The sequence below is a fragment of the Alexandromys fortis genome, unplaced genomic scaffold (assembly GCF_014885135.2).
Source record: "Alexandromys fortis isolate MF-2015 unplaced genomic scaffold, M_Fortis_MF-2015_v1.1 scaffold_212, whole genome shotgun sequence".
NCBI lineage: Eukaryota > Metazoa > Chordata > Mammalia > Rodentia > Cricetidae > Alexandromys > Alexandromys fortis.
Window position 1 is genome coordinate 675859 of NW_026068091.1, and position 27417 is coordinate 703275.

A 27417-nucleotide genomic window follows, 5' to 3' on the forward strand; every position below is an offset into this window, starting at 1 on the left:
GATGCCATTCAAAAATAAAAATAAGAATGGGGATTACAGTAGGAAGGAGAAAGTCATTAAGGCAAATTAAACTATACCTGTAAAATAAGTTTTATTTGATTTTAAAAGTCATTAATGTGAAAAATTTTCCAAATCTCAGAGTAACAGTCTAGAGCCAAGGTTAAGAGGAGCCAGGCCTCACCTGGAGCCTAGCTTGTGGCCCCTAAAGTCCCACCCTCTCTCTGGAAGGGATCGTGGGAACAGCAGAGGGGAGCCCTGAGTGAGTCCACCCTTGTCCCTAGGGCCAGCTGGGCCACGCCTAAGAGCAGCTCATGCAGCGGAAAGAGTAATCAGAGGTCAGTAGCTTCAGTGAGACACTCCCCTAACAACCAAAGCTCTTGGATACGAAAGAGGAATGGAAAATGAACACTGGCAAGCTGGGTGCTTCCCCATGGAAACACCTGGGCAGACTGAATGGCGGGAAGAGCTCAGGACTCTCACTACCCTTGGAGAACAAGCACCCCAAGAGGAAAGGAAAAAATCAGGAGGCGAGCTGGTACCAGTCAGTGCCGACGCAGGTGCAAGATTTGGTGTGGGCCTCACTCACATAGGACACAGCTACCCAGGTCTGAGGAAAGGGTTCAGAAGCCGTCTGTAGCCCTGAGGGGTGGTGGCAGGAAGGCAAGTGGGCTTAGCTGAGCAGGGTGCCCTGTTCCTGGGCCTGCGTTAGGCTGTCCTTGCGGTGCAAGTGGTGAACTCCCATTCTCTTGGGGCTGCGCTGGGGGCGGCTGGAACTGGGGAGTGGCCAGGCCCTGCCATCAATGTGGGAAGTACTAGGTCCTTCCCCTGTGCCCTCATTACCAGGCAACAGGCTCTGGCGCTCTTCCTCGGGGCTGACAGGCAGGTTCAGCACTTCCTCTTCCTCTTCCCTGGGAAAGGCAGAGTCAGGCTGTGTTGGTAGCAAAAGTCCACTCTCATTGCGTGGAGAGGTTTGTGGGGCCTCAGCGTGGCTCGGGGAGAAATGAAGCTGTAGTTCAGGGAGTGCGTCACGTCCGAAGGCTGTGCGCTGGGCCACAGCGGCAGGAGGCGGGGTGCGGTCCACAAATGCACGCTGCCAGCTGGCCAGCAGATCCTCTTCAGAGCTGGCTGAGCTGGCTGGGGCACTGAGTGCTGAGGGGGCTGGACTAGGCTGGTGATGGGGTGAGCCTTGGACTGAGGCAGGACTGCTAGGCACGGGGCTGCGGTGGACCCGCTCACTCCCCTCCTCCACCAGGCTCAGGGAGATGGCCTGTCGCGTGGCATAAGTACAGTTGGGGAGGGGGCTGTTGCGTGGAATCCGAATCTTATCCTCAGAAAACTCTATTACCTTCCGCCCAGGATACAATGGGTGTGGCGGAGAAGGGGTAGGGTAGGGACTCAACTTCTCAAAGGCTGGCAGGGGCAGCTCCTCCTCTGGGGAGCCTCCTGCAGTGCTCACAGAGCAGCATTCCCCATTGGGTTGTGGAGAGCGACTGCCAGGGGCTGAGTCACCTGGCGCATCCCCACTCATGTCCACATGCACAAAGACATCCTCAGCCAAGGGGCGTCCAGCACTGCCTGACTGGGCTGAATTGAGCAGGAGAGACTCCGGTTTCTCCAAGACCCGGGCAATGACTGACGTAGGCACCACAGCCCCTGCGGCCAGGCTGGAAGAAGGGCTGGGGCTGGCAGCCTCTTGACCACTCCGCAGATGTTTCCTAACCATGTCCTGCAGCTCACAGGGCAGCTGGAATAAGAGGAGGGGGAGAGACAGGAATGAGCCCCGCTGCAGAGAGCCTGACCCATGGCAAAAACAGCCCAGCGTGTCAGGGTCAACAACAGTCACCATATCCTGGTTAACCCTGTGCACTCAGCTTTTAAACTTCTACACCCCACTTCACAGAGGAAAACAGTTGGTATGGTATTTAACATGAAGTCAATGAGCTCTACTGCTAAGACCTGCCAACACCTCCAGTTCTGCAGGCCAGTGAGGCCTTGGGCTGGAGGCTGGGAGGCAGAGGCTCTGCCCCTGAGAGGGTGGGATCAGATGGGCTTTAGCTCTGGCCACCCCTTCTTCCTACACAGGCTCCTCAGACTCAAAGCGCACCTTACAGAAATACTAACAGCAGCTCCAACACTAGTAACGGGCCTCAGCGGTGCCCAGGAGCAAGACAGGGTTAAACACCTTGAAGTGCAACCCGGGGCAAAAGGAAGGAAAGTGGAAGGGGAATCAGAGTCCTAAAGGCAGGACTGGTGCCGGCAGGTGTGTCACTCACATCAGCAAACTTGTGGTTCCGGAAGTGGGATTTGTTGCACTTGAGAAGCTGCACAGCCAAGTTGCAGTCCAGCCGGTATCGCTCCTGCAGACACAGACTTGCTTAGAGCCCAAGCCACCCAAGGGGATAGGACGCAGTCACGCTGATGGGTACATACATTGAGCTCTTCCAGCTTATTGATGGTATTCTTGGCATCCAGTAGCTTGTTAGTAAGCTCCACAATCTCCCAGTCCAGCGTCTTTCTATCCATCTCAGCCTTCTTGATCTGAAGCACAGACTTGTGGTAAAGGCAGCCCAGACCCCAGCCAGCCCGCCCGCCCCCTCTACCACCTCCAGTCCAGACACAAGGCCACAGGTGCTAGGGCAGCCAAGGCAGACAGAGCAGACAGACGGTGACAGACAGGAGGAGACTTGGCCTTTCTCCTGCTCTGCAGGCTGCTCAGGAGAGGGAATTCTGAGAAGGACCTGATGCCACCGTAATCCAGGACAGAGGCAGTCTAAGAAACTACCCATCCTTTGAGGGAGCTTAAGGGACACTAGGCACCAGGCAAGGAAGGCACTGGCGTCTCAGAGACGGTAACTTCAGCCAGGGACTAAAGCCTGTGTGAGCAGCTGTTTCCAGGATAAGCTAGGAGTGGGGCGCCTATGAGATTAGCTGGCTGGGCAGAGGGAACTACAGGCTCAAGTAGATTTCTCATCTTCAGTTCCCCTAGCGTGTCCCTACGGCCCGGGCTTGCTGTCACTGCAGCTGGAAGCTGGGAAAGCTCTGAGGGTTGCTATCAGCCAGTACCTCTGCCAGAGCAATGAGCAGAACCCCAGCCTTAGCTCTTTCCCAGTTAGCACTGAATACTACTGGGCCTCACAGTGATGGAGAAGAATGGAGGGGCAGAGGGAAACAGCCAGGGCCCCACAATCCCTGATATGGACCAAGGAGGCCAGGACAGGGGGAAGAACACACAAACTCAGACGCAACTGCAAAAATCCAGCTGTGGCTAAGAGAGGCCTGAGAGGAGAATGCAGCAGCAGCGGTGGCAGCGTGAGGGGAGACGAAGAGAGAAGAGAAACAGTGTGAGCATTAAGACAGTCCCGACTGGCACAGCACACTGCGTCCCCTCCCCAACACTGCCCTGCCCTACCCTCCCCAAGCGCCGTGGTAAATGGCACCCCTCTGGCAAGTCCTGGCCCACTGCTATGCTGTAGCACAGTGCCAGTCAAACTGCCCATTCCAGCACAGTACCAGCGTATGCAGCTTGTCCTCCAGCTCCTGGTTAGTCCGCTGGGAAGCTGTGTAGCTGTTCTGCAACCTACAGAAGGATACAAGGCAGAAAGCCTTGGTCAAGATCCTGTTCTTCCGGCCCTACAAACCCTCCTCCACATGGGGATCTGGGACAGTCCCTGGGTTTCTAAATAAAATCAGGTGGGATCTGAGGCTCATCCAGCTGACCTCCCATGAATGGGGAAGATATCTGGCCCCTTATTCCCACACCTGCGGAATTTGTCTTTAAACTTGTCCAGTTCCTCGCGGCTCTGGCCTAACTCCAGTTCCAGGCAGTCTTGCCCTATTTCCAGCTCCCGCTCCAAGGCCTCGGTGCGTCTGGTGGCCGAGGCCAAGCGCCGACGAAGCTCTTCATTTTCCTGCTGCAAAAGTCTGGGGTGGGGGACGGACAGGGAGCCATCAGAGACAGCTAACCCTAGAGCACCAGACAGGACTGGGAAAGGAGAGGACAGGCAGGTGGGTTGGGTCCCTTTAGCTTCAGTCTAACTATGGAGACTCTTTAGATACAGCCCTCTGGCTTCAAGGCCTAGGTTGAAGATGGGATAGGGTGGAAGCAGAGTGCCCCACCCAATACAGAAGAATACTAGGTCAGAACAAAAGGTCACAGCTCCCAACCTGCCTCCAGTTACCACCCAGGCCAGCAGGCCACCAAGTCTTGCAGCTCCAGTTCCCACACTTCACAATCAGGCTTTTCCATTATTAATCTCTTGGGAATTCAGGCCAACACAGTCATTCTCCAGGGGGCCTCAAATGCTGACAGGAAGGGCCTTAAGAGGCAGCTGGCCAGGTGGGTCACTCTCTAGAGCCAGGAGCTGGGCAAGGGCAGGTCCTCAGCCCACAGATCAAGGAAAACCCTTTTCCCAGGGAGAACACCTAAAACACCCCATCCCATCTTTACCTCTGCTAAGCATGAGTAGTCCATGGGCCACATGTGGCCAAGGAGCCTATAGATACAACCCAACACAAAAATAACAAACTTACATAAAACATTTTTTCTGCAATTTCTGTTTGTTTTGCAATTCAAATTTATAGTTCTTCAACATGAATAACTGCAGGTCACAACGCTGTGCCACAAAGTCAGAAGTTGGAATGTCAGAAGAGCAGATGTGAGGAGAAGCGTGGGAGTACCAGTAGTCTACACAGGAAGTGAAAAGGGGCACAGTGCACAGCACAGTGACAGGCAGTCAGTACTCACTTCATCCTCTCTGCGTCAGTCAGGGCCTCCTGGACAAAAAGAGGACAAGCCTGAGTGAGACTCAGCTGCAGCTACTGGGCTCCTGGCTGCCTCGCACTTCAGACAGGCCTGAAAAGGGCTGTGTCACAGAAGAGAGCGAGGGCCCTTGAGCGATGGCTGAAACCCAGTAATGTCTGGATGAGTTTACAGTGCCCTCTCCCGTGCCGATCAGAAAATTCGAGAACCTCTTCCAACATCTACCCTTAGTCCTAAAACCATCTTCAAAGAGGAAGAGGTAGCCATGCCATCTCTCCCGGAAAGCACCTCTCAGGTATCCACCACACTCCTCCCAAACATGGCATCCCCTATAGACGGAGATGGACAGAATAAGGACCTTGGAGGCTGGGGTGGAAACACTGAATGTCTGAAGAGCCTCTGGGGAGCTAAATGCTATGGGGCTGTTGGCTGTGGAGTTTGGAGGTTCTCACAGAGCCTAGGTTGAACTCTAACTCACTATCAACTCCTGATCTTACTGCCACCATCTTCCAGTGTAAGCCTCTACCACCAAACCATGTTGTGTCTTGCTTTGAAACACCTGCACATACTTTCCCAAGCTCCCACAACGGTCATGACCCAAGTGCCAGAGCAGGCCCAAGCTATGCAGAAGGGACACTTTAGCACTGCAGGCCATGAGTAAGTCAGAGAGGCAAACGGACTCTAGCCTGACAACGGGGTCTGACCTACTCAGCAACACACTGGTGGGCGGCACCTCACTCTATCGTAGTTCCCTCATTTATATACGCAGAACACCAAGCAAAATGCATAAAAATTGCAAGTTTTACCCCATGCTCCCTGAACTACAATGAGCAAATCATAGCATTTTCTCCCCAGACAGTCCACAGGAAGCCATGACACAGCTGATGCTCAGCATCTGAGACTGTACTCTGTGCACTGTGGGGTGGGAGGAAGTCTAACAAGAAGCTGAGTAAACCACCCATGCTCAGTAGAATGAGGGGAAGAGAGCCAAACTGGAGGGTCTGGCAGCTGACCACAGGCCTCCTCTGGGCAAACCTAACATGGTTCCTGGCAGAAAATACCAAGTTATGAAGATAGCTGTGGGAAGGGCTGGACTTCCGAGTGACAATGGAGAACAGTTAGTAGGAAGAAGCTTGAGCACCACCTCCTCCTTAGGCTCCCTATGGAGCCAAGGCTGAACGACTTTCCTCCACTACAGAGGCCTGGGTTCAGCTTCCCACGGCCAGGGCATGGACATGGGCTGGCTGTTCCAGGAACTGCAGTATGTGGGACCAATTTTGCTAAGGTTCCCTGGGGCACGAACACATACAGATAACCCCACCGGCAGTGCCACAGCCGTGCCAGCAATGCGAATCGCTCGCCTTAACTCACGACTAGCATCTCAGGCCTGAGAAGCCAGCTGACAGTTGACTTCTGCCAGCCAGGGCCAGATACCAGTCTTGCTGACCTCTTGCTCGACCTGGGACACAGGGATTTCCAGGCGCAGCTCTCGGTGCTCTGGAGGTGCCTTCCGGTAAGGTTTCTTAGCAGGGGCAGCACTGGTCATTCTGGAAAGTGCAGGCTTGTCTACCTACCAAGAGAAGCCAGGAAGACACGGGCTCAAAGATGTGGGTAAGAGGCTTTTAAGGGCCCCCAAGATGGCTCAGTGGGTAAAGGCACTCACTGCTCCTGACGACCTGACTTCTGTGCTCAGAACCCACATGATGGAAGAAGAGAGCCCACCCCACAAGCTAGCCCTGGCCTCTGCAGCTGCTACTGTGGCACACGCACACCATGCTGACACTAAATAAATGAATGGAAAGCAGACTGTAAGCAGCCGTGGAATCAGAGGATGTTTGCAGACAGCACCACACAGGCAGGAGGGCCTGCGCCACAGCTGCGTCATTAGAAGAACTGGACTTTGGATCGATCAGAGGAATGCTGGAGATGAGGGCAAGACACCAATGGAGAACAGACAGGAGGGAAAGGCAGACCCTAGGGTGAGCAGGCCTTGCTCTTCAAGTGGGGTGAGAACCTCAGGAACAGTTCATACTTGTGTGGCCACAGAGAGCTTCAAAAGCATCAATTCTCTTTATCTCTAAACTGAGGCTAAAAGCAGCACCAGTTTCACAGGGCTACTGTGAAGACTGTAGCAGTCTGTAAGAACAGTGCCTGACGGATCTCTGTGAGTTCGGGGCCAGCCTGGTTTACAAGCTCCAAAGCTACATAGAAACCGGTCTCAAAAAACAAAACAAAACAAACAACAACAACAAAAACCCAACAGTATCTGAGCCGGGCAGTGGTGGCACAGGCCTTTAATTCCAGAAATTGGGAGGTAGAGGCAGATGATCTCTGTGAGCTCAAGGCTAGCCTGGTCTACAGAGTAAGTTCCAGGACATCCACAAAAAAAAATCAGAAAGAACAGTGCCAGATAGGGCTGCTGTATAGTGGCCCACGCTTTCTATGAAAGCACTGAGAAGGCAGGACAGGTGGACCTCTGTGAGCATGAGGCCTGGTCTCTATATGGTGGGTTTCAGGCCAGTCAGACCTACACACTGGAACCCTGCTTCAATAGAGACATAGCTAGCGATACATTTGTAATTTTATGTACTGGGGAAGGCAATGACAAAAGGACCCTAAATTTAATGCCCGCCTGGGCTCCACAGGGAAACTATTTAAACAAAAACAGTGCCCAGTACTTAGGGAATGTTAAATACAGGTTTGTCTTCCAAAGTCTGGGGATACTGACCCAGCTCAGGCTCTGAGATGAGTGTCTCCACGCTGAGAGCACTCTGGACACTGTCAACAGTGCTGACACATTCTTTTTCTTACTAGCGCCTACTAACAGAGAGCACCTATCCACCTCACCTGCCAGACTCCCAGAAGAGAACAAGTAGGGGATCCAGGCCTCATCAGCACATACCGTCTGTTCGTTGGCAGCTCTCTCTGTTCTGCTGTCCTGGAGTTAGCTTTCGGCTCTCCACATCCCACAGCCCCTCCACTTCCTCTAGCCAAGAGCTCCTGAAACCAGAGAAGGGAAGAAAGTGGACACCAGGTGTCAGTCGCCTGCCTGCCCAGTGTGCGACCTGGAAGGCTCTAAGAAAGCAGCAAGCATGGGGAACACAGCAGAGGCAGAGGTGGTAGCCTGATAGTGGCATGGCTTACATAGTGAAGCCAACTCAAGAAAGAAATAACTGAAATAACAAGTACCTGCCTTTGTCCAGACAACACCTGTGGTCTACACGCATGCGTTCACTGTCTCAACTTACCATATGCTCCATTCTGGAATAGTTCTGCTACTATTCTTTTTTGCCTGTCTGTTTGTTTGTTTGTCTGTCTGGTTTTTTGAAACAGGTTTATCTGTGCAACACCCCTGGCTGTCGTGGACTCTCTCCATAGACCAGGCTGGCCTTGAACTCAGAGATTCCCTCTGACTGCCGGCATCCTGCACTATTCTTATTCCTACCTCCTATTTGTCCTGCTCATTTCCCAGGCTTCTCAGAGTCTATAAACAGCTAGGAAATTCGGGAACACAGATTGTAAATGAGATTACCAAGAACCCAAGAGGAGCAAGAAGACGATGGTGCTGGAGACTGCCCCTAGCAACAGTTCCACAAGAAGCCCAGAGACCATTTCTGTGTACAATGGTGGTCAATAAGCTTAGCAATGAGCAAAGATAGGTCCAAGAAAGAACACCCAAAACGCAGCAATTGGGAGCAATGGTACTCAATCAGGATGAGTTTGTCCCTACTTCTCTTAGGAACAACTGGCAAATGTCGTAGAGACATTTTTAGTTTTCAAAATCTGCAGAGGAAGAGGTCCACTGTAAGTCAAGGCCAGGACATCCACTGATGAATCATCCTACCATGCACAAGAGCCCGTAACAAAGAGCTAGCAAGGTAAAAGGTCAACAGAGCTGAGGCCGGAAACTGCTGGTATGCTTGTATAGGAAACACTGTGGGGCTGGCAGGATGGCTCAGTAGTAAGGTGCTTGCTGCCAAGGTTGATGAGCCAAGCTTGACTTCTGGGACTCACACGAAGGAGAAAAATGACCTCCACATGTGCACTACAGCATCATGTGCCCATGCACATACACTCAAAATAAAAGTAATAGAAAAATATAAACCCAGCTGGGCCATGATGGTGCACGCCTTTAATCCCAGCACTCAGATCTCTGAGTTCAAGGCCAGCCTGGTCTATAAGAGCTAGTTCGTGTCAGACAGGCTCCAAAGCTACAGAGAAACCTGTCTCATAAAAAAAAAAAAAAAAAAAAAAAAAGAAAAAAAGAAAAAAAAAANAAAAAAAAAAAAAGAAAGAAAGAAAAAGAAAAAAGAAAGAAAGAAGGAAGGAAGGAAGGAAGAAAAGAAAGAAAGAAAAATGTAAACACAAGTGTGGGGAGCGAGACCTGTTTCCAGGCCCAGGGCTGCTCCAGCACACTGAAGTGCCTGGGTAACATACTTCCCAACTGCAAAAGCCTGTTCTACACTCTCTGCCTCTGCCTCTTGGGATTCTGAGAAGCACCTGTAATAAACTGGGTGGCAGCATGGGGGCAGCAGGCACCACACTGATCAGAGGAAATAGTAACCCTAGGTGGCTTTCTGAGCATAAGAAAACAATCTCTTCCCACCCCCATCAACCCAGAGCTGGGGGCTGAAGGAGGCCTTACGGGCTAAAGCGTGTTCCTACTGTTGGGACATGCCCTGGCCATGACTCCTGTCACATTCCAGCAGGGCCTGGGGCATCAGGGTGGGGGCAAAGGAGGGTGGGGAAGCAGGAGTAGTCAGTCTCCCTCTTCTAGAAGGTCCCTGGCCTGGGTTTGGAGGAAAGCTTGGTGTAGTAGCAGAAGCACGAGCCACCAGCCTCCGCCCCTTTGACAGGAGGCAGAACGTGTCCCCACAGGGTACAAGCAGCGCGCTGTCAGGCTGACTCCCCACACAGGAATCTGGGAGGGCCAGAAAGGACACCACATTCCTGGGGTAAGGGGAAACAAACAAGAGAAACCACAAGTCCTCTGTGGCTGTCCTCCAGAGGGCCCTGAAAGGTCCTAAACCAATCAGGTACCCAGGCCCTAACACTCAAAGGTATGTGTGAGTGGGTGTGCACGCCTGGAAAACAAGGCAGGAGCAGAGCCATGAACTAAAGAAGAGACAGGAGCTTCTAGATAATGATGGGAGAGTTCCCAGGAGCTAGCGCCGCCTTCTCCCTTCTCTTCCACAAGCCAGCTCTCTGTGGCCTTCTTGTCCACCCCCCACAGCCCGGGGTTAAGGAACCCTTCACTCTGCAGGCTCTTTGTGTGCTTTTCCTCCAACCTGAGCATCTTCTTTACTTTCCTGCCAAGGCTCACATTCTCTTCCAGGCACCAGGGCACTGATGAGAACGGTGGGTAGGCAGGGCACATTCAGGCACTTGGTAATTCTATCTGTGGGCAGAGCTCCTTCACTGAGACACCACATCCTATAGCTTGCCCTGCCTTGCCCTGACAGTGCTGCCTCCTCTGAGGTTAGAGGCAATCTGGTTTGCTGAGTTAAGGGATGATCTGGGTGTGACAAGGACAGAGATAGTAAATGCTGATAGGGACTCTAAGGATGGAGGTAGGGGTCAAAGGTTACTTCTCTATCAGACCCCTTCAACAGGTCTGTATCACAAGGAGGGAAACACTCCTACTAGGAAGCAGGGACAATGTACCAGAGAACCTTCTGGGTTCCCCAACCCTACTCCCCAAGGCAGATCTGTGCCACTCCCTGCCCTCTGTCCATAAATACTTGGGCATGTTGGGACACCTGGGCCTTTGTTTCAATTTTCCAATCTACTAAGTGCCCTGGATCCAACCTGTAAGGGGCAGCACTGGACAGAAAACAAGCCTGGCAGCCCACTGTCCTGGACTAGAGAACAGGCCAGGGAAGCATGAAGAACAGCTGGGTTTGGGGACCCCCAAATTGGAGAAGACAAAAAGGAGGGAAGCATGAAGAACAGCTGGGTTTGGGGACCCCCAAATTGGAGAAGACAAAAAGGTAAGTTAGAAGACATCAAAGCAGTTTCACCAGGAAGTCTCAAACAGCAGCTACAGCCTCCACTGACCACAACTCCTTTACCTCAAGGTTTTCCAGACTTGTGTTAAGAAGAGAAGGTCCCCTGGGCCACCATGAGCAAGCCACAGCCAAGGTTGGCCTGTGGGGCCTCGTGGCTTCTGGCTGCCAGGCTGACTCTTTTGGAGAAAAACCTGGCAATGAGTAGGGAAGAACTGCATTCCAACTACCCGGGCCTTAGGAGGCAAGGTCGGATGACTCAGGATGGGGGCTACCAGCATGTATTAAAAGGGCTAGGCCCAGGTGGAACCCCTGGCTGACCCAGCATGGGCTGTGCCTCTTTGGGATGAACCTGCTGACCCGCAGTGGGAGACGCCCAAAACCCTGCAGCAGAAGGGGCTCTCTTCACCACCCCCACCTCACCCTAGCTAACCTTACTGTCTCTTTCCTCTTACATAGCATTCATTTTTCACTACCCAAAGTCGGTCCAGAGGAAAGACTACCTCATATCTGCTGGGGAGGAGGGTGATAGCTCGCTAATTGCCATGTTGCAATCTGCCAGTCAATGCGGCCGCCTGTTGCCACCTGCCCTATATTAAATACCTTCTCCCTGATTACAGCCCATGGGGCACGATTAGCTGCCTTCAGAGAACAAAGTCTACTTTCATTAGAAATGGGACTCGGCAGGCACGTACAGAGGACCTGCATTGCAAACCATCGAGCAGCTGAGCAGAGGGAAGACAGATAAGAACATGACAGCACTCTAGCCTGGAGATGGGACTCATATCTGTCCCCCTTTGTGGGGGTATGGCCATTGTCCACTGATGCTGGAGATGGCTGCTCCTGGAGGTAGATGGCCTAAGAGAAACCTCTTCAGATCCAACTCACCCAAACTACTCTTCTTGTTCTCTTTCAGCAAATGTTTCAAGGGACCATAGCAAACAGAAGCCCAAGAGTCTGGAATGCCCTCCTATTCCCTCCTGCCATTCTACTGAGGTCTGCATTCAGCTTTCTGCCTATAAAGGACTCAAAAGTTACCATCCCCATACCATCACTGGTACAGATGAGGGTACAGGACTGAGCCCCAAATGGATGTTGCTCTTTGTTTTTTCTTGTCAGCCTTCTGCCATAAAAAGTCCCTTCAGCTCCTCAGATTCTGTACTATCAGTATGAACAAGTTCACTGACCCTGATCAGCATCCGACCCAATTAGGCCATCTCCCTATTACCCCCCAGCACCTCCTTTAGGAAAGGACGCCATTTATCTGGTCTCAGATTACTGTGAAACTTACTGCTAAGTATGCTCACAGCTACAAAAGAACCACGTTACTGAGGGACCTTGACGGGTCAATGAACCTGACCTTTTAAATCAGGGTGGGGCCCACACTATAAGAATCTTTAAAGTTTTTATTCGTAATACTTCAAGAGAAGTTAGTAACCACTACTGCTTTCTAAACTAAAGGAAAATTCAGCCCTACTCAGAAGATAGCTGAGCTACGTATAGAGCCTTAATTTTCCAGGAACCTAGCAGAATATAAATAGGTAATAAAACAAACACCAGCCCTTCTGGAAGTCCCCATCAGTCCAAATCACAGCACCCTGGTCACACAGGAAACAAGGTATTGCCTTAGCTTTCCTGAGTCGCATGCCTTGGATATGGAGTTTCTGACCTCTGCCACCTGGGAAAGTTGCACATCACAGGAGTAGGCAACATGCTTGCCATACAAACCTAGATGGTTCTGAGCCTCAGAAATCCAGGCTCTACCTCCATCGAAAGCCCCCAAACACAAAACTGCATGTCGAAAGGGTCAACCCTATGACTCAGCAATGTAGCCATGAGAAGAGCTCATTAGAATCGCCACCTCTCCACTGCAGCCCTACCCTCTGCCTTAGTACAATGCTGACCCTAATAAAGCTGGACTTAGCCTTTCCCACTGTACCCCCAGCCCCTTTCGTTTGCCTCCGTCCCCAGTTTCCGGCACGCAGCTGTTTCTGAGGTACATGAGCAAAGCCCTCAGCAATCCTGGGCGCGTGGCAGGCAGGCAGCCAGCAGCTCACAGGGTGGGGCCTGGGCAAAGATGCTGCTCTGGGCTGATGACTAGGGTAGAAGATGCCAGTCTATGCCCAGACCAGTCCTGCTGCCCCTCCAGCACACGCCTCTGGACAAGCACAACCTCACCCTCTTGGGATAAGCCGCCTGCAGCTTGCACCTGGCCCCTTGCCTACACTAAGCTGAATACCCTGGCAGGGCTCTCAGGGCCTAACAGGGAGAGAATCTTTCTAACCACAGGAATCATGAAGCCTCAGAACCAGTGCTGGTGACCTGTGAGAACTCACCGGGTTCCCACCTGAACAAACACCTTGTCTATCCACTCGGACTCTCACCCAGCAAACACTTGACGGGAACAAAGGAGAAAAGACTACTGATGGCAATCCAAGCAAACCAAACCTTCCCAACAAAAGCAGTGCCAAAGTGCCCAAGTCCGTGGCCTGTATTTGACATTAGACTATGTGCTCTCCTAAGGAAGTAAAAAAGAAAGGCGCAGCCCTGGCCAGCCTTCCTTTTGGCTTTTCTAGTCAGAGCCAAGCCCAAACCCCCTTCAGCTTGCTAACTCCCTACTAAATTTCTTAGGGAGCCTGGAAACACCCATGGCCCTCATACTCACACATGCCCTTCCCACACTGTAGTCAGGTCCCTGCCTTCTCCCTTCAGTCAACAAGAACAGAAACTGCCTGGAGCCCAAGGCTCCAGGCCAGCCTCACCTGGAGACACAGTTTATGTAAGGAGCTCCTTGCTGGACCACCAGGTAGAATAAGGTAACGGATCTTCTTGGGATTGTCAGATGTTCCGTCTCTGTTCCAAGTACCGAGGAAAGGCCTAGGGTAGCAGCGTCTCCATGCCAGACAATCTCCCGGCGAAGGCCAGGACCTGCCCCATCTCGCTGAGGCACCCTCCCAGTTCTCGGCTAAAGTCCACCTGACACTCTGAGTGGAAACAGGTAAGAGACCAAACTCCACTTCCCAGAGCAACAGTGACCAGTGGGAACTACATCATTGCACAGATTCCTGAACCTGGCACTTAGTTTGCTCCGCTCTCTTACCAAGAAGTCTCCAGGGCCAAGCCAAGGAAAACCTCAACCTCCCAACCAAGAAGAGAATCTAGTCAGGCAGTGGTGGTGCACACTATTAATCCTAGCACTCAGGAGGCAGAGGCAAGCAGATCCCTGTGAGTTTGAGGACAGCCTGGTCAACAGAGTGAGTTCCAGGATAGCCAGAGCTACACAGAGAAATCCTGTCTCAACAAAATCAAAAGCCAAAAATGAAGAAGATAACCTAACTTCTTATTCTGAGTGAGAATAATGGTGGAACCATCCACTTTCACCTTCTTTTTCTTAAATTTATTTTTATTTTCTGTGCATTGGTGTTTTACCTCTATGTATGTCTGTGTGAAGGTGTTGGGTCCTAGAGTTACAAATAATTGTAAGTTGCCATTTGGTGCTGGAAACTGAACGTGGGGTCCTCTGGAAGAATAGGCTGGAGAGATGGCTCAGTGGTTAAGAGCACTGCCAGCTCTTCCAAAGGTCCCAAGTTCAATTCCCAGCAACCACGTGGTAGCTTGCAACCTCTGGAAGGGCAGTCAGCGCTCTTAACTACTGAGCTATCTCTCCAGCCCCCACTTGCAGCCTCTGGACAAAGGGAGGGAAACTCAAAGGGTCCGGAAGGTATATCTATGCCTACCCTGCCTCTACCCGTCTCTGAAGTAGAAAAGTAGGAACAGCACAGTAACTGAAGAAGTCTTCAATTTCTTGTTGCTAAAAGGACAGAAAAGAATAGAAACACCAACCAATTTGTTTCGTGAGAGACTGAGGTGTCCAGCGCGGAAGAGGGCGAGAGGCAGAGGAGTCCTGTAGCAGGCTGCCTCTCTTCTGGCCATGAAGGATGTGATGGTTCAAGAGAGACCAGCCTCTCAGATTCATACATTTAAATACATAGTCCCCAGCTGGTGAACCGTCTGTGAAGGATTGGCTTGTGGTTCAAATGACTCCCACCATTCCTAGTGTCTGTCTCTGTGTCTGTCTGTTTCTCTCTCTCCCTCCGTCTCAAGGTTGTGGATCAAGACAGGAGCACTCAGCTGTCTTGCACCTGTCATCGTGGACGCTAACCCTCAGAAACTGTGAGCCAAATAAATGCCTTCTTTTCTAGGCTGCCCTGGCCATGTGTTTTCATAGAGCAACAGAAAAGTACCTAAGACAAAGAAGGTGTATCCTGCCCACATCATGGAAAAGAGGAAAGGAAGGAACTCAGAAAGCAGAGGGAGCAAGACTGAGGGAAAGAGGCAGCCAGCCAGGCAGAGAATGCAGGAGAATGCACACTGCTGGTGGCATCCCAGGGCAGGTTAGCTAGTCAAGGTCAGACTCACAGGGTTAGTGTCTTCTCCCCAGCCAGCCAGTTCTCTTGGTTAGTGGTGTTAGCAACAGACTCCTGGTAGACGCCCTCCAGGCACTCCATATAAACAGATGGCTGTATGTGTGAGCAGCCCAACTCTGGAGCTGCAAAGAAAGAGCACAGAAGAACAAGCTGCAGGATCCCTCAGGTGTACACTCTGCTCTTCTGTCCAGGAAAGCACCTCCAACTTTGCCAACAGTAAGTCCAGCTTACTGACCCACACAACAAGGCTCTCTGGTTGGTCAAGAGTAGGCAGTTATTATGGAAGGCAGCTGTCTCCCTAGTTCCCAAACACTGCTGCCAGGCTGCACCAGGGCTCATAAGAACAAACCCTCCCACAGCTGCAGTCACCACCCATCCAGGCCTATGCCAACAGTGTATTCCAGCACCTCCCACGAGCTCTGAAAGAACTGTAAGAGACTAGCTGGGGGAGGGGGTGTCAAAGGCTGTGTGTGACAAGAGCTGTATCAGAGCACACAGTACAATGGAGCAGTGTACGACCTAGCCCAGAGTTGGGCCATTCAGGGAAAGGTGGTACATTGCCACTTCACAGTTTCTATAAGGCCAGACAGATGGTTTCCCAGGGAGCCCTCAGAGGACCCCAGAAAGTACAGTGAAAGCAAAGCAAGGCCCCCCAGCCTCGAACAGAAGCTCTTTTACCCTGTCAGACTCTAGTCTCTAGTAAGACAGGAAGAAGCACCAAAGCCTTCGGGGGAGGTGATATATTCCAACGTAGAAACTTGGAAGTCAGTGCCAGCCACGACAGTGGAATCCGACAACATGTGTCCCCTGGGCACCAGGACAGGAAGTTCGTTTCCAACACATCAGGGAAAGAACAGAAAGATCCTCAACAAAACGGGAAGCACCATCTCCATACTGCCCTTACATCAGGGTCTGGCAGGCAGTCCAGCTGCCCAGAACACTGAAGCAGGAGGATAACAAGTTCAAAACCAGCTTGGACAACTTAGACTCTGCCTCAAAATAAATAAATAAATGAATGAATGAATGAATGAATAAATAAATAAATAAATAAATAAAGGGGGGCTGGGGATACGGCTGAGTAGCAGAGTACTTACTTAATGTTCCAAAAAAAGGGGGGGCACTGAGGTTGTGGCTCAGCAGCAGCATGTTTACTCAGCACTGCAAGACTCTGCTTACTACACAGTATGCCACCATAAAAACCAAGAGCCAACTGAGTCCCCGACTGCCGCTCACTGAGATCCCCATATTGGTCTGCCTACCATCCCCAAGCTTAAAGAGCCAACACCTGCCTGGACGGAACAGTGGTTCGCACCTTCCTAGCACTGGGACCCTTTAATACAGTTCCTCCTGCTGTGGTGACCTCCAGCCATAACATTATTTTCATTGCTGGTGTCATAACTGTAATTTTGTTACTGTCATGAATCATAACGTAAATATCAGTGTTTTCCGATGGTCTTAGGTGACCCCTGTGAAAGAGTTGTTTGGCCCCTAAAGGGATCTTGATCCAAAAGTTGAAAATCACTAGTCTATAGACAAGCACTAACTCTTCCCTAGGAAAAAAAGAAAGCCTGGCCACTGACAGGCGGTCTTCAGAAGCCTCACCACCAAGAACTCAAGATAATAGCTAGGTCTGCCCTGCTGTCCAGAGGTAGAGAGAGCAGCAGGTGTGGTGGAGAGTGGTGGAGCGGCACACGCCTGAATCCAGGCACTCAGGAGGGGGAGGCGGCCGAGTCTCTGAAAGGTCAAAGCCAGCCAGGTCTACATAGTGAATTCCAGGACAGCCAGGGCTACAAAGAAAAACCCTGTCTCAAATAAGAAAAGAGTAAAATACTGGGAGTGATGGTGGATGCCCAAAATCCCAGTGTAGAGGCTACCAAAGGAGGACTCAAAGTTGGAGGCCAGCCTGAGCTAAACCTGTCTCAAAAAAAGCCAAAAAAATAGTGAGATCCAATCTAGCCTGGGCTGCAGAATGAGACTTTACCCTATGAGCTGGAAAGGTCTTACCAGAGCGATCTCCTCTGCTTTAACCTGCTCAAGAAGGATGGCCTGGGTGACATGGCAACCAGGGTTGCTCAACACTTTCTCACAGGTCTTAAAAGTTTGCTTTGGGTAAGAACCTTGCTCCTAAGTAGCCTCAGACTCCGATTTTCCCTCTAGTAGAGAGGACACAGGTTAACAGTGACTCAGTGTGGCACATGCTTCGAGATCACCAAGACAAGCAACTAGCTCCGGCTGAGATTTGTAGCCAAACAAGTCTGCTCTTCAGAGAACTGGGAGCTCCTCCTCGTCTGACTGCAGATTCCAGCTGGAGTACATAGAATTTAAGAGATCCTAACTTCTACAAACAAATTCCTTTGGCATTTGTTGAGAACTGGCACCTTAAAGACTATTCCCATCCTCTACAGTAGAAAGACAAACGCAAAGAGCAGATGGTGACTTAGCCACCAGCCCATTTGGGAAGAGCATCAGCAGTGAGGTCCAAGACCACAACAAGGGCCCAGAAATCTGGCTTACTCAATGCCTGCATAATTTCCTGTGGTTTCCTAACATTTTTCAGTCCCTAAGACACTTGGGAACATGGGTCCCAAAGCACTCTGTACTGACTGGTTTGTCAACTAAAACAAGCTAGAGTCATCAGAGAAGAGGGGGCCTCAATTAAGAAAATGTCAATGTAAGACTGAGCTGTAGGCAAGCCTGTAGGGCATATTCTTAGTTAGTGGTTGATGGGGGAGAGTCAAGGCTATTGTAGGTGGGGCCACCCCTGGGCTAGTTATTCTGGGTTCTGTAAGAAAGCAAGCTGAGCAAGCCATGGAGAGGAACAGTGAGAAGCACTCCTTTGTAGCCCCTGCATCAGCTCCTGCCTCTAGGTTTCTGTCCTGTTTAAGTTCCTCTCCTGACGTCCTCTGATGATGAACAGTCATGTCGAAGAGTAAGCCAAAGAAACCCTGTCCGCCCCAAGTTGCTTTGGTCATGGAGTTTCATCATAGCATAGTGAACATGACTAAGACACAATCCATCCAGCCATTTGCGGTATGCGACCTTCTCTCTAGCGATGACAATCCACCGTCCAATGGTCACACACGGGAAGTCTCTACCAACCTCCCCAGGACTAGGAAACTGGCAGACATACTGCGGTCTGTCAAGAGCCTCTGCAGCCCAAGAGCTGGGAACAGCGCTGCAATCTGATTTTCACAGCTATTCTTTGATGGTGCTCCCTTCTCATGCTGGAGTCCTCATTACTGCTTCATCAGAAAGAGACCCTCTCCATTTTACTCCCTACCTAAAAACATGACAGAAATCAAGAAGCTTATTCTAGCTTGTATTAAAAAAAAAAGTCCTTATCCATAGAGTCTCAAAACTGAGATCCAGCAAATATTTAAGGACTGCCTTTCATATACCAAGCACCATGCTTTGTGCTATGACGTCAATGTCTTTAACTTAGCTTTGCTGGGTGGTGGTAGTGCACACCTTTAAGCCCACCACTCAAGAGGCAGAGGCAGGCAGATCTCTGTGACTTTGAAGACAGCCTGGTCTACAGAGTGAGTTCCAGGAGAGCCAAGACTGTTTCACTGAGAAACCTTGTTCAAAAAGAAAGAGATAGAGATAGAGATAGAGATAGAGAGAGAGAGAGAGAGAGAGAGAGAGAGAGAGAGAGAGAGAGAGGAGAGGGGAGGAGAGGGGAGGGGGGGGGAGGGGGGGGAGGGGGAGGGGGGGGGGGGGGGGGGGGGGGGGGGGGGGGGGGGGGGGGGGGGGGGGGGGGGGGGGGAGGAGAGGAGAGGAGAGGAGAGGAGAGGAGAGGAAGCAAACCAGGACAAGAGTTATGCTTGGGCCAGGGCCAGAATGCAAGGTGATTTTTTTTGCATGCCAAGCTAAAAAGGATAAACTTTAAGTTAAATAAAGGAGAACTCCAGTATTCTAAAGGTTGGGTTTGTTCTGTTTTGGAGACAGAGTCATGGGATATAGATCAGGCTGTTCTAGAACTCAAAACCCTGCCTTGGTACCTGAGTGCTTAGATTTTAGGTTGGTGGTCATCCTTGTTAGGGCAGAGTCTTTAATAGGAAAACGCTTTAACAGCAGCATGGCAGGCTGAAGCAGGGAGAGAATGCCTACTGTCCTTATCCATCCTCCATGTGCTGGAGATACAACAGTAAATGAGACCAGTGCTTGTTCTCAGGACACCTACCACCTGTAAGAGGCAGACAAAACAAAATGTGCAAATACAGCACTAGAATCCAGCACAGAAGAAAGGGATTAAAGAGAGGCAGAGTCCTAAAGAAAGGGCATTTAAGACAAGGTCTGAAGGACAAAAAGGAAGGTTGAAGAGAACAAAGAGAAGGGTCCAGGAAAGTAGAAAATAGCATCTATGTGTCCAAAAGCCCAGAAGCTAGAAAAATGAGCTAAGTCTAGATGGCTGTAAAAACCAACAGTGGTGGCACATACCTTTAATCCCACCACTCAGGAGGCAGAGGACAGAAAGGACTACAGAGAGAAACCTTGTCTCAAAAAAACAAAAAAAACGAAATGAAACTGATCTCCTAGGTGTTATGGCGAGGGTCCTCAACACCAACATGTAGGGGGCAGAACAGGCAGATCTCTTCTGTGAGTTTCAAGCAAGAAAATACTACATAGAAGACCCTGCCTCAAAACAAACAAACAAAACAACAAAGCATAAAGAATGATGCCCTCTTCTGGCCTCTGTGGGTATCTACACTCAAGTGCATATAACCACTAACCACACATAACTAAAAAAGAAGAAAACCTCATTAACCAGGAAGTGGTGGCACACACCTTAATCCCAGTACTCAGGAGGCAGAGGCAGAAAGATCTCTGAGTTTAAGGCTAGCCTGGTCTGTAACAGGCATTTCCTGTCCTTTCTTATCCTTTACTGTCCCGACCCCAGTCCCAAATAACCAATTCAGAGGCTGAATATGAACTACAAATACTCAGCTGACAGCTCAGGCTTGTTACTATCTAACTCTTACACTTAAATTAACCCACTTTTTTTTTTATACTTTGCCATGTGGCTCATGAGTCGTTACCTCATTTTTTACACATCCTATTTGTTAGGCGGCTGGCTGGCATCTCCCAAGACTGTCCTGCCTCCACCCTTCATGCCAGTATCCTCAATTTGATTGTCCCACCTAACTTTATCCTGCCTTGCTATACCAATCAGCTTCTTTACTAACCAATGAGAGGAATACGTATTCACAGTGTACAGAAGGGTTATTCCACAGCATAGGTCTACAGAGCAAGTGCCAGGACTACAGAGAAACTCTGTCTCAAAAAAAAAAAAAAAAACTTTAAAAAATGAAACTGATCTCCTAGGTGTTATGGCGAGGGTCCTCAACACCAACATGTAGGGGGCAGAACAGGCAGATCTGTTTCAATTCACAAAGTTTCAATTCATCAGGGGGTTCTTCAAATCTGCTGAGATGGCAATAAAGGGAAGAGATTTGAACGTAAAATTCAAATAAGGGCACTTCAAGAGAAAACTGACTTACGCGATGGTAAGGCGGGAGGGCTGACTGGCTAAGATGACCTGAATGCAGCCAGTCCGCTGACTTCTACTACAACACGAAGGTGTACTACTCTACTAAGAGAACGAGTCGCAGCACGTTTGTCTCCTGCACAGATTAAACCAAGGCAAAGCATGTTACCCAGGGATGTGTGGCTTCTAAGACAATGGAGGACAGGAACAAGACTTCCAGGTGTCACAACAGATAGAAAAGTTCATTATGGGGCCAGGCCAGACGTCTCAGGGAAAATCCACAGACCTGAGCCTCCAAGTCCCCTAAAATCCAGTTATATACCAGGCACGCGCCTACTGGCAAGGTGGCAGGGTGGAGAGCGCTTACTGAAGAAAAAGATGGTCCTGAGGGCATGTTAAATAGACAGGACGTGACTCAGAAAAGAGCCAGTTAGTCAAACCAGAAACTAGCCTCTGCCCTCAGGCTGCGGGCTGCCCCAGCCAGGGAACAGACTCACTCACAGCTTGCACCAGGGCCTGCAGCAAGCAGGCAACACAGCTTCAGGACAGGAGCATCTGTTTTCCATCCTCAAAACATGCAGGAGGAAGAGCTATTTAAAATGCCACCTATCTCTCCCTCTGCGTAGGCTGTTATTTTTAAAAGAGTGATTATATACAGACTGTGGATTTAATCCTGTGCCTATTTTATCTCGTGTTAGTGATCAAAATCAAACAGCAGCCTTAGTTTTTATGTCTAGATTAACACAAAGGCACAGATCCCTCTAAGAGCATGCTTTGGGTGCTGTGCTGTTTTGTAGATATTGACACATAGCCCTGGCTAGCCTGGCCTCCCAAGACCATCTCATGTCTGAATCTGGCCAGGGGCACTACCATGCCTGAGTTAGAATGAATCTCAACGTCATTTTGCAATGGGTAGTCACCAAACTGAATCCTGAAAGGAGAGAACAGGCCTGGCTAACACGACACAGTGGGCTTCCTCAGCACCGTCTCTGCTTTATGTATTATTTCCAAGAGTAAACAGAGGGCTGAGATGAAATACTGGGTCCCAGAAAAGACTTCTAAATAGCCAAAATATGTTCCCATGGGTGTACATCTAACCAACAAGACAAACAAACATGAAGTGGGAGGCAGGCAAATAAGCAAGGGATACAGATCACCGCTGGTATATTCAAAAGTTAACTGCATGCCTGGCACACCTGCAGGGCCACCACTCTGGAAGCTGAGGCAAAAGGACCATTTTTTAAAAGCCCAGCTGTTATGGGTTTGGTTCAGTGGTAGGGTACATTCTAATGTATGTGAAGCCCAAGGTTCCAGACCACATAACAATGAGGTGTCCAGGAGGCTGTGACTAGCTGGGCCACAAAAAAGGGTAACTTCATATGAATACAGATATTTGGGTGGAGAGGAGGCTGGAGGGCTCTCAGCACTTAAGAACATGCACTGCTCTTCTAGAGAACCCGAGTTCAATTCCCAGAACCCACATCAGGTGGTTCACAAACATGTGTAACTCTAATTCTGGGGATCCTACACCTCTAAGGGCATCTGCAGTCACACACACATAATCATACCTATACATGCAAACACACACATGTACATACACACAATTAAAAATAAATATATTCTTAAAATAGTAATAATGATAACTTTTTTTTAAAGTCAGAATCTCACTATGTCGACCTGGCTGGTCTGGAACTTGCAAAGTAGTCCAGGCTGGCTTCAAATTCAGAGATCCAAACGCCTCTGCCTTTTTGAGTACAAGGAATAAAGGTGTACACCACTATGCCTAGCCCAAAAATAATTTAATTAAATTTGCTGAGTGATGGTGGAGCACATCTTCAATCCTAGCACTCGGAAAGCAGAGGCAGGAGGATCTCTGAGAGTCTGAGGCCAGTCTGGCCTACAGAGTGAGTTCTAGGACAGTCAGGGCTACACAGAGAAACCCTGCCTCGAAAAATCAAAACAAACAAACAAAATAATTAAATTTAAACAGCAAACCAGTTCATTAAATTGCTGAAGTCAGGTATCCTGAGTTCATATCCTATAGGGTTCTGCGCCTTACTAACCAACCGGAGTACTTCGAATAAACGACAACCACTCTATTTCAGTTCATCTGTGAAACAGAATGCTAGCTTCATCGTACAGTGGTTACCAAAAAAAGTAGCTAGTGCATGCAAAGTATTCCCAACAGTATCACAGAGACTCTTTACTGTCATTACTGCTCAACAGCAAAACTTCCAGTCTCATAGCATCTTTATTTTTTTTAAGTTTTTTTCAAGACAGATTTCTCTGTGTAGCCCTGGCTGTCCTGGAACTCGCTCTGTAGACCAGGCTGGCCTCAAACTCAGATCCACCTGCTTCTGCCTCCCAAGCGAGTGCTGGGATTAAAGGCGTGTGCCACCACAGCCCACCTCACAGCATCTTAACATCACTTTACACAGCTTAGACAGTCCATTATCAAAAGGCTGCACTTTATCTTTGTAGCATCGGGCTAGCAGCCCACCAGTACAAATCCTCCAGAGATCACAGGGTCAGTCACGAGGCATAGGGCAGTACAGAGATCTGACGGGCCTAACAATACTAATCAAGCAGCAGATAGAATCAAAGCACATTAATATATGAACTTTTACAACGACCCGGTGAGACAGGTGCTCCCACTGAGCAATGAGAAACTGAGGTGCACAGAACTATGCAATTAAGAAGGCCAAATAACTACAGTCAGGATCCAACTAGCAACTTGGCTCTACGTGTCAGATTTTGTTCTTTCGTTTTGCTTTTTGAAACATGTTCCATGTGGCCCAGGCCAGGCTCAAATATGTAACTGGAGAGCGATCCTGAACTCCTGATCCTCCCGCCTCACTTCTCAAAAGCTGAAGTTACCAGTGTATACCAGCTTCAACTCTTAACTGCTCAACATAGTTTGTCCCCCCTCCCCCACCCCCAACCCCTCTTCTTGGAAACAGGGTCTGTGTAGACAGCACAGGCTCAAACTACCACTCCTTTCCTCAGCCTCTGAGGGCTAGGGTTGCAGGTGGGTACCACACAGTTCTAGCTGATTACAGTTTCCAAGAACTCACAAACACAAGGTCTCCTCAGGGAAAGAAAAGGGTTCCCAAACTTCTAGAAACAAATATACAACTACATAAATCTCCTCAGATCTTTAAGAGCTGGAAACACTGAAGTCAGACTAGTGACGCTGATTTAAGGAGTTCCAGCTGGAGTAAACTTTTGGGGGCGGGAGCATATGTGCAATAAACAAGACATGATTGGTAAGTTTCTAGATCAAGGCAGACCTTCTGGTCCAATCGTCACAGATGCAGGTCCCAAAATAGACTTCAATAAGAAACTTATCCCACTGGGCACAGAGCTACAGTCCTATATACTCAGTTACTTGAGACTGAGGTGGAAGGATTACATGAGCCCAGAAGTCTAAGTCTAGCCTAGGCAATATTAGCAAACTCCCTCAAAAAAGAAAAGAAAAAAGAGAAAAACAAAACAAAACAACAACAACAAAAGTCCACACTTGACAGTCATTCATGTTGATAATCCCAGTAACTGGGAGAGAAACAAGTCAGGAAAAGAGCTGCCACAAGTTCAAGACCAGCCTGAGTATACAGTGGGCTCCAGGCCAGACTGGACCAGAATGAGACTATCTTCAAAACCCTAACTGGGGGCTGGAGGGATGGCTCAGAAGTTCAGAGTGTGCACTGCTCTTGTAGAAGACCCAGGTTCAATTCCCAGCACCCGCATGGCAGTTCAGACCTGCCTGTAAATCCAGGGGATCTGAAGCCCCCTTCTGACCTCTGAGAGCTCCTGCACACACATGGTGCACATACATACAAACTCAGGCACACACAAACCCATAGAAAGTAAACAAATAGGGGATGGAAAAATGACTTAGCGGTTAAGGGACTGGCTGTTCTTCTAGAAGATGTGGGTTCAATTCTCAGCACCTACATGGTATCTTACAGCTAACCATCTGTAACTCCAGTTCAAAGGGATCTGACACACTCTTCTGGCCTCCAAGGGTACCGGGCACACACGTGGTACACAAACATATATGCAGGCAAAAGACTCAAACATAAAATAGAAATAAATATTTAAAATAAATGACTTAAGCCAGGCACAGTGTTCCACACCTTTAATCTCAGCACCCCAGAGGCAGAGACCATACATCTATGAGTTCAAGCCCAGTCTGGTCTACTAAAGAGTGCCAGGCCACCCAAGGCTCAACAGTGACTCAAAAACAAACACAAGCAAACAAAAAACCCACTACCAACAACCAACTGCCAAAAGCCTGCTCCTAGCTCTGTGTCTACTTAGGACAGCAACAGCAGTGAGGACGATACTCTGCCTTCAGTCCTTCCTCTCCAACAGCAGGCTCGCTAGCTGGAGGCTCGCTAGCTGGAAGGCCACGCTTCCTCTGAGCAGCTGCAGGGATTGCCTTTCTTTTTAAGTGTGATTTGATGGATGGAGAGAAAGCTAACAGACAAGTGCAAACTCCTTCGTTATCCTGCTGTTATCTCACTGGTGGACTGCACAGTAACATTCTATCAAGGATACAGAGCCATCTAAACTTTACCCAGGTTACACTGACCCCTTACCATGGAAGCTCATCTGGGTTTCTTCCTATTCCATCCTGTCTTTCTCTCACCTGGGGCACAGTTCCCTGAGGCCACACCCAAGGAACTTTTCTTACCAAAAGAAAGAAGAAAAGGCAGGCATGCAGCTTTTGGGACATTCTGGAGTCGCCCATAGAAGAGACCTCAATGCCAGTGAAGCCCACCAGAAATGTGCTTTCTTATTGTGCACCATCATGTCACCTCAACAGGTCTACCTCCAGGCAGAACATCACACTGACGGGGAGGGGGAAAGGGAAGAGGCGATGGCACACAAGTGGGAAACTGCTTTGTGACAGGAACGGGTTAGAATACTTCTAGCCTGGTCTCCAGAGTTCCAGGCCAGGCAGGCTACACAGGGAGACCCTATCTCTGATGAGAATAATAATAATAATAATATTTTCGTTTAATCTCTACTTGCCATGGGTTGCTTATACAGACAAAGGCAAGCAAAACTCAATTCTCTATCAACTCCCAAAAGACAGCCAGCAATCTACCAAAACACCAACTTAAGGATCACAGCCAACAGCCAAACCCTCTAGAAGAGCAATTTTCTGTATGAACTGACTCTCCAAGCCCACGGATCCTCTCCCGGGGAGAATACCACTCAGAAACCTGTCTTTGGAGACCATCTTACCCGCTCTGGGGTTGGGCTGGGGCAAGTCGCTACCTCTTCTTTCCAGGCAGGCAGTGAGATTTCTTCCAGTCCCTGGGGCCCTGGGTCTTCGGCTGAAATGGGGTAGATGTAGCTACAGGAGCTATGGAAAGACTGAGCTCAGCCTGGAAGAGGGTCATCTAACTGGCTTCGGTCCGCTCCTTAGGACCGCCCTGCAAACTCCAGCTCTCCCTCCCAATCCTCCCGACAACTACGTGAGCCCTTTCCCTTCCCACTGGCCTGAGGCAGCCAGGCCTCTGTCCCAGACTCCAGATTTCTTTACTCTCTGCAAAGAAATTCTTTTTCAACTCAGGAGTGTTTGCTTCTCTAGAATCTGAACCACACCCATTTCTGGCTCCCCAGCCCCCGCCCCATCTCCTCCCCTCAGGCAGCCACAGGATTACAGGCCCCCTCCCCTCCGCCCCCACCAGTGTTTGTTTTTTTTTTTTTCTATTCGCGTCCAACCCTCCTCCATCCTCCACCTCGGAGCTGGTCCCTCCCTCCATCCCTACTCCATGCTAGGGTTCCGCAATCCTCCCCAACTCTCGCCTTTCAGTTTGACTACTCAAAAATCCCACAACAAACTTTTCGCCGGGGCCGAACCTTCAGGACGCCATCTTGCCGCGGGGCAGGCCGGGTAGGGATCAGGGCCGCGGGAATCCCCACGCACTAGGCGCCGCGCGTCATCGGAGGCGTGGCCTGGGGCGGGGCCACGGGCTGAAGACGTGGGACTCTTGATGATGGGGGGCGGGGGAGGGGTGTGTGTGAGAATTTCCTCCAAGCAGGCTGAGGGAAAAAAGTAGGCGGTGTCAGGAGTAGGGCCCAACAGCGGGAAAGGGGAAAAGACTGTTAATGTGATAATAATAGAGAACACCGCTCTAAAATACAGTAGGCGATGCCCCTCATCCAAAGAAAAATACCAATACACACCGCCTCCCTCTTTACCTCCCACCCACGCCTGCCTGACAGGGTCTCCATTGCTTTCCCAGACCTCGCTTTGTAGAACAAGCTAACCTTGAACTCACAGAGGTCCGCTTGCCTCTGCTTCCAAAGTGTCACATACTACAAGGAAAAATGCCACCTTCCAACCTGGCAGAAGACAACGCATGACCACCTTCATCAAGCCCATTTCCCACCTCTTTCAATGTTTTCAGGTTCCTAAACAGTCCTTTCTTATCAGAAAATGGAGCATTTTGATCCGAAATGCAGTTCCTCCCCCCAGAAAGTCAATTTTTACTGTTTGGGGAACGAAGGGAGGGAGCCTTCACACTGTAGCCAGGCAAGCCTTGCCTCACCTGGGATTACAGGTGTAAGCCTCCTCGCCCAGTTTAGTTTTCATTTCTTTAGCCCTCATCTTCTTCATCTTCTTCTTTTTTTTTTTTTTATTTTCGAGACAGGGTTTCTCTGTAGCTTTTGGTTCCTGTCCTGGAACTAGCTCTTGTAGACCAGGCTGGCCTCGAACTCACA

The 27417-nt window shown here is 49.8% G+C and overlaps 1 protein-coding gene across 20 annotated transcripts; it reads right to left on the reverse strand.

Moving 5' to 3' along the window:
* Nucleotides 1-72: 72 nt before the first annotated feature.
* On the reverse strand, nt 73-26629 carry Tjap1 (tight junction associated protein 1). Of its 20 annotated transcripts, none has more exons than XM_050122838.1 (11): nt 26554-26617; nt 25933-26024; nt 15184-15313; nt 7662-7759; nt 6207-6329; nt 4745-4773; nt 3760-3921; nt 3511-3577; nt 2431-2538; nt 2274-2357; nt 73-1744 (listed from the first exon to the last, which is right to left on the reverse strand). In XM_050122838.1, the coding sequence occupies exons 5-11, from the start codon at nt 6303-6305 to the stop codon at nt 671-673; spliced, it is 1623 nt and encodes a 540-aa protein (XP_049978795.1). In that variant the 5' UTR covers nt 6306-6329; nt 7662-7759; nt 15184-15313; nt 25933-26024; nt 26554-26617; the 3' UTR covers nt 73-670. The 20 variants fall into 20 exon arrangements, with proteins under 20 accessions (XP_049978795.1, XP_049978793.1, XP_049978796.1 ...); XM_050122836.1 differs by having other exon boundaries at nt 25933-26053; nt 26554-26572; XM_050122839.1 differs by having other exon boundaries at nt 26536-26563.
* Nucleotides 26630-27417: the final 788 nt, after the last annotated feature.

Coding starts and splice junctions, on each gene's coding strand:
- Tjap1 (XM_050122837.1), bottom strand. CDS start 6,305: ATGACCAGTGCTGCCCCTGCTAAGAAACCTTACCGGAAGGCACCTCCA. Junction 3,922..4,744: donor ACTGACGCAGAGAGGATGAA/GTGAGTACTGAC, acceptor CCCCCACCCCAG/ACTTTTGCAGCAGGAAAATG. Junction 2,539..3,510: donor AGGACAAGCTGCATACGCTG/GTACTGTGCTGG, acceptor TCTGTGCTTCAG/ATCAAGAAGGCTGAGATGGA.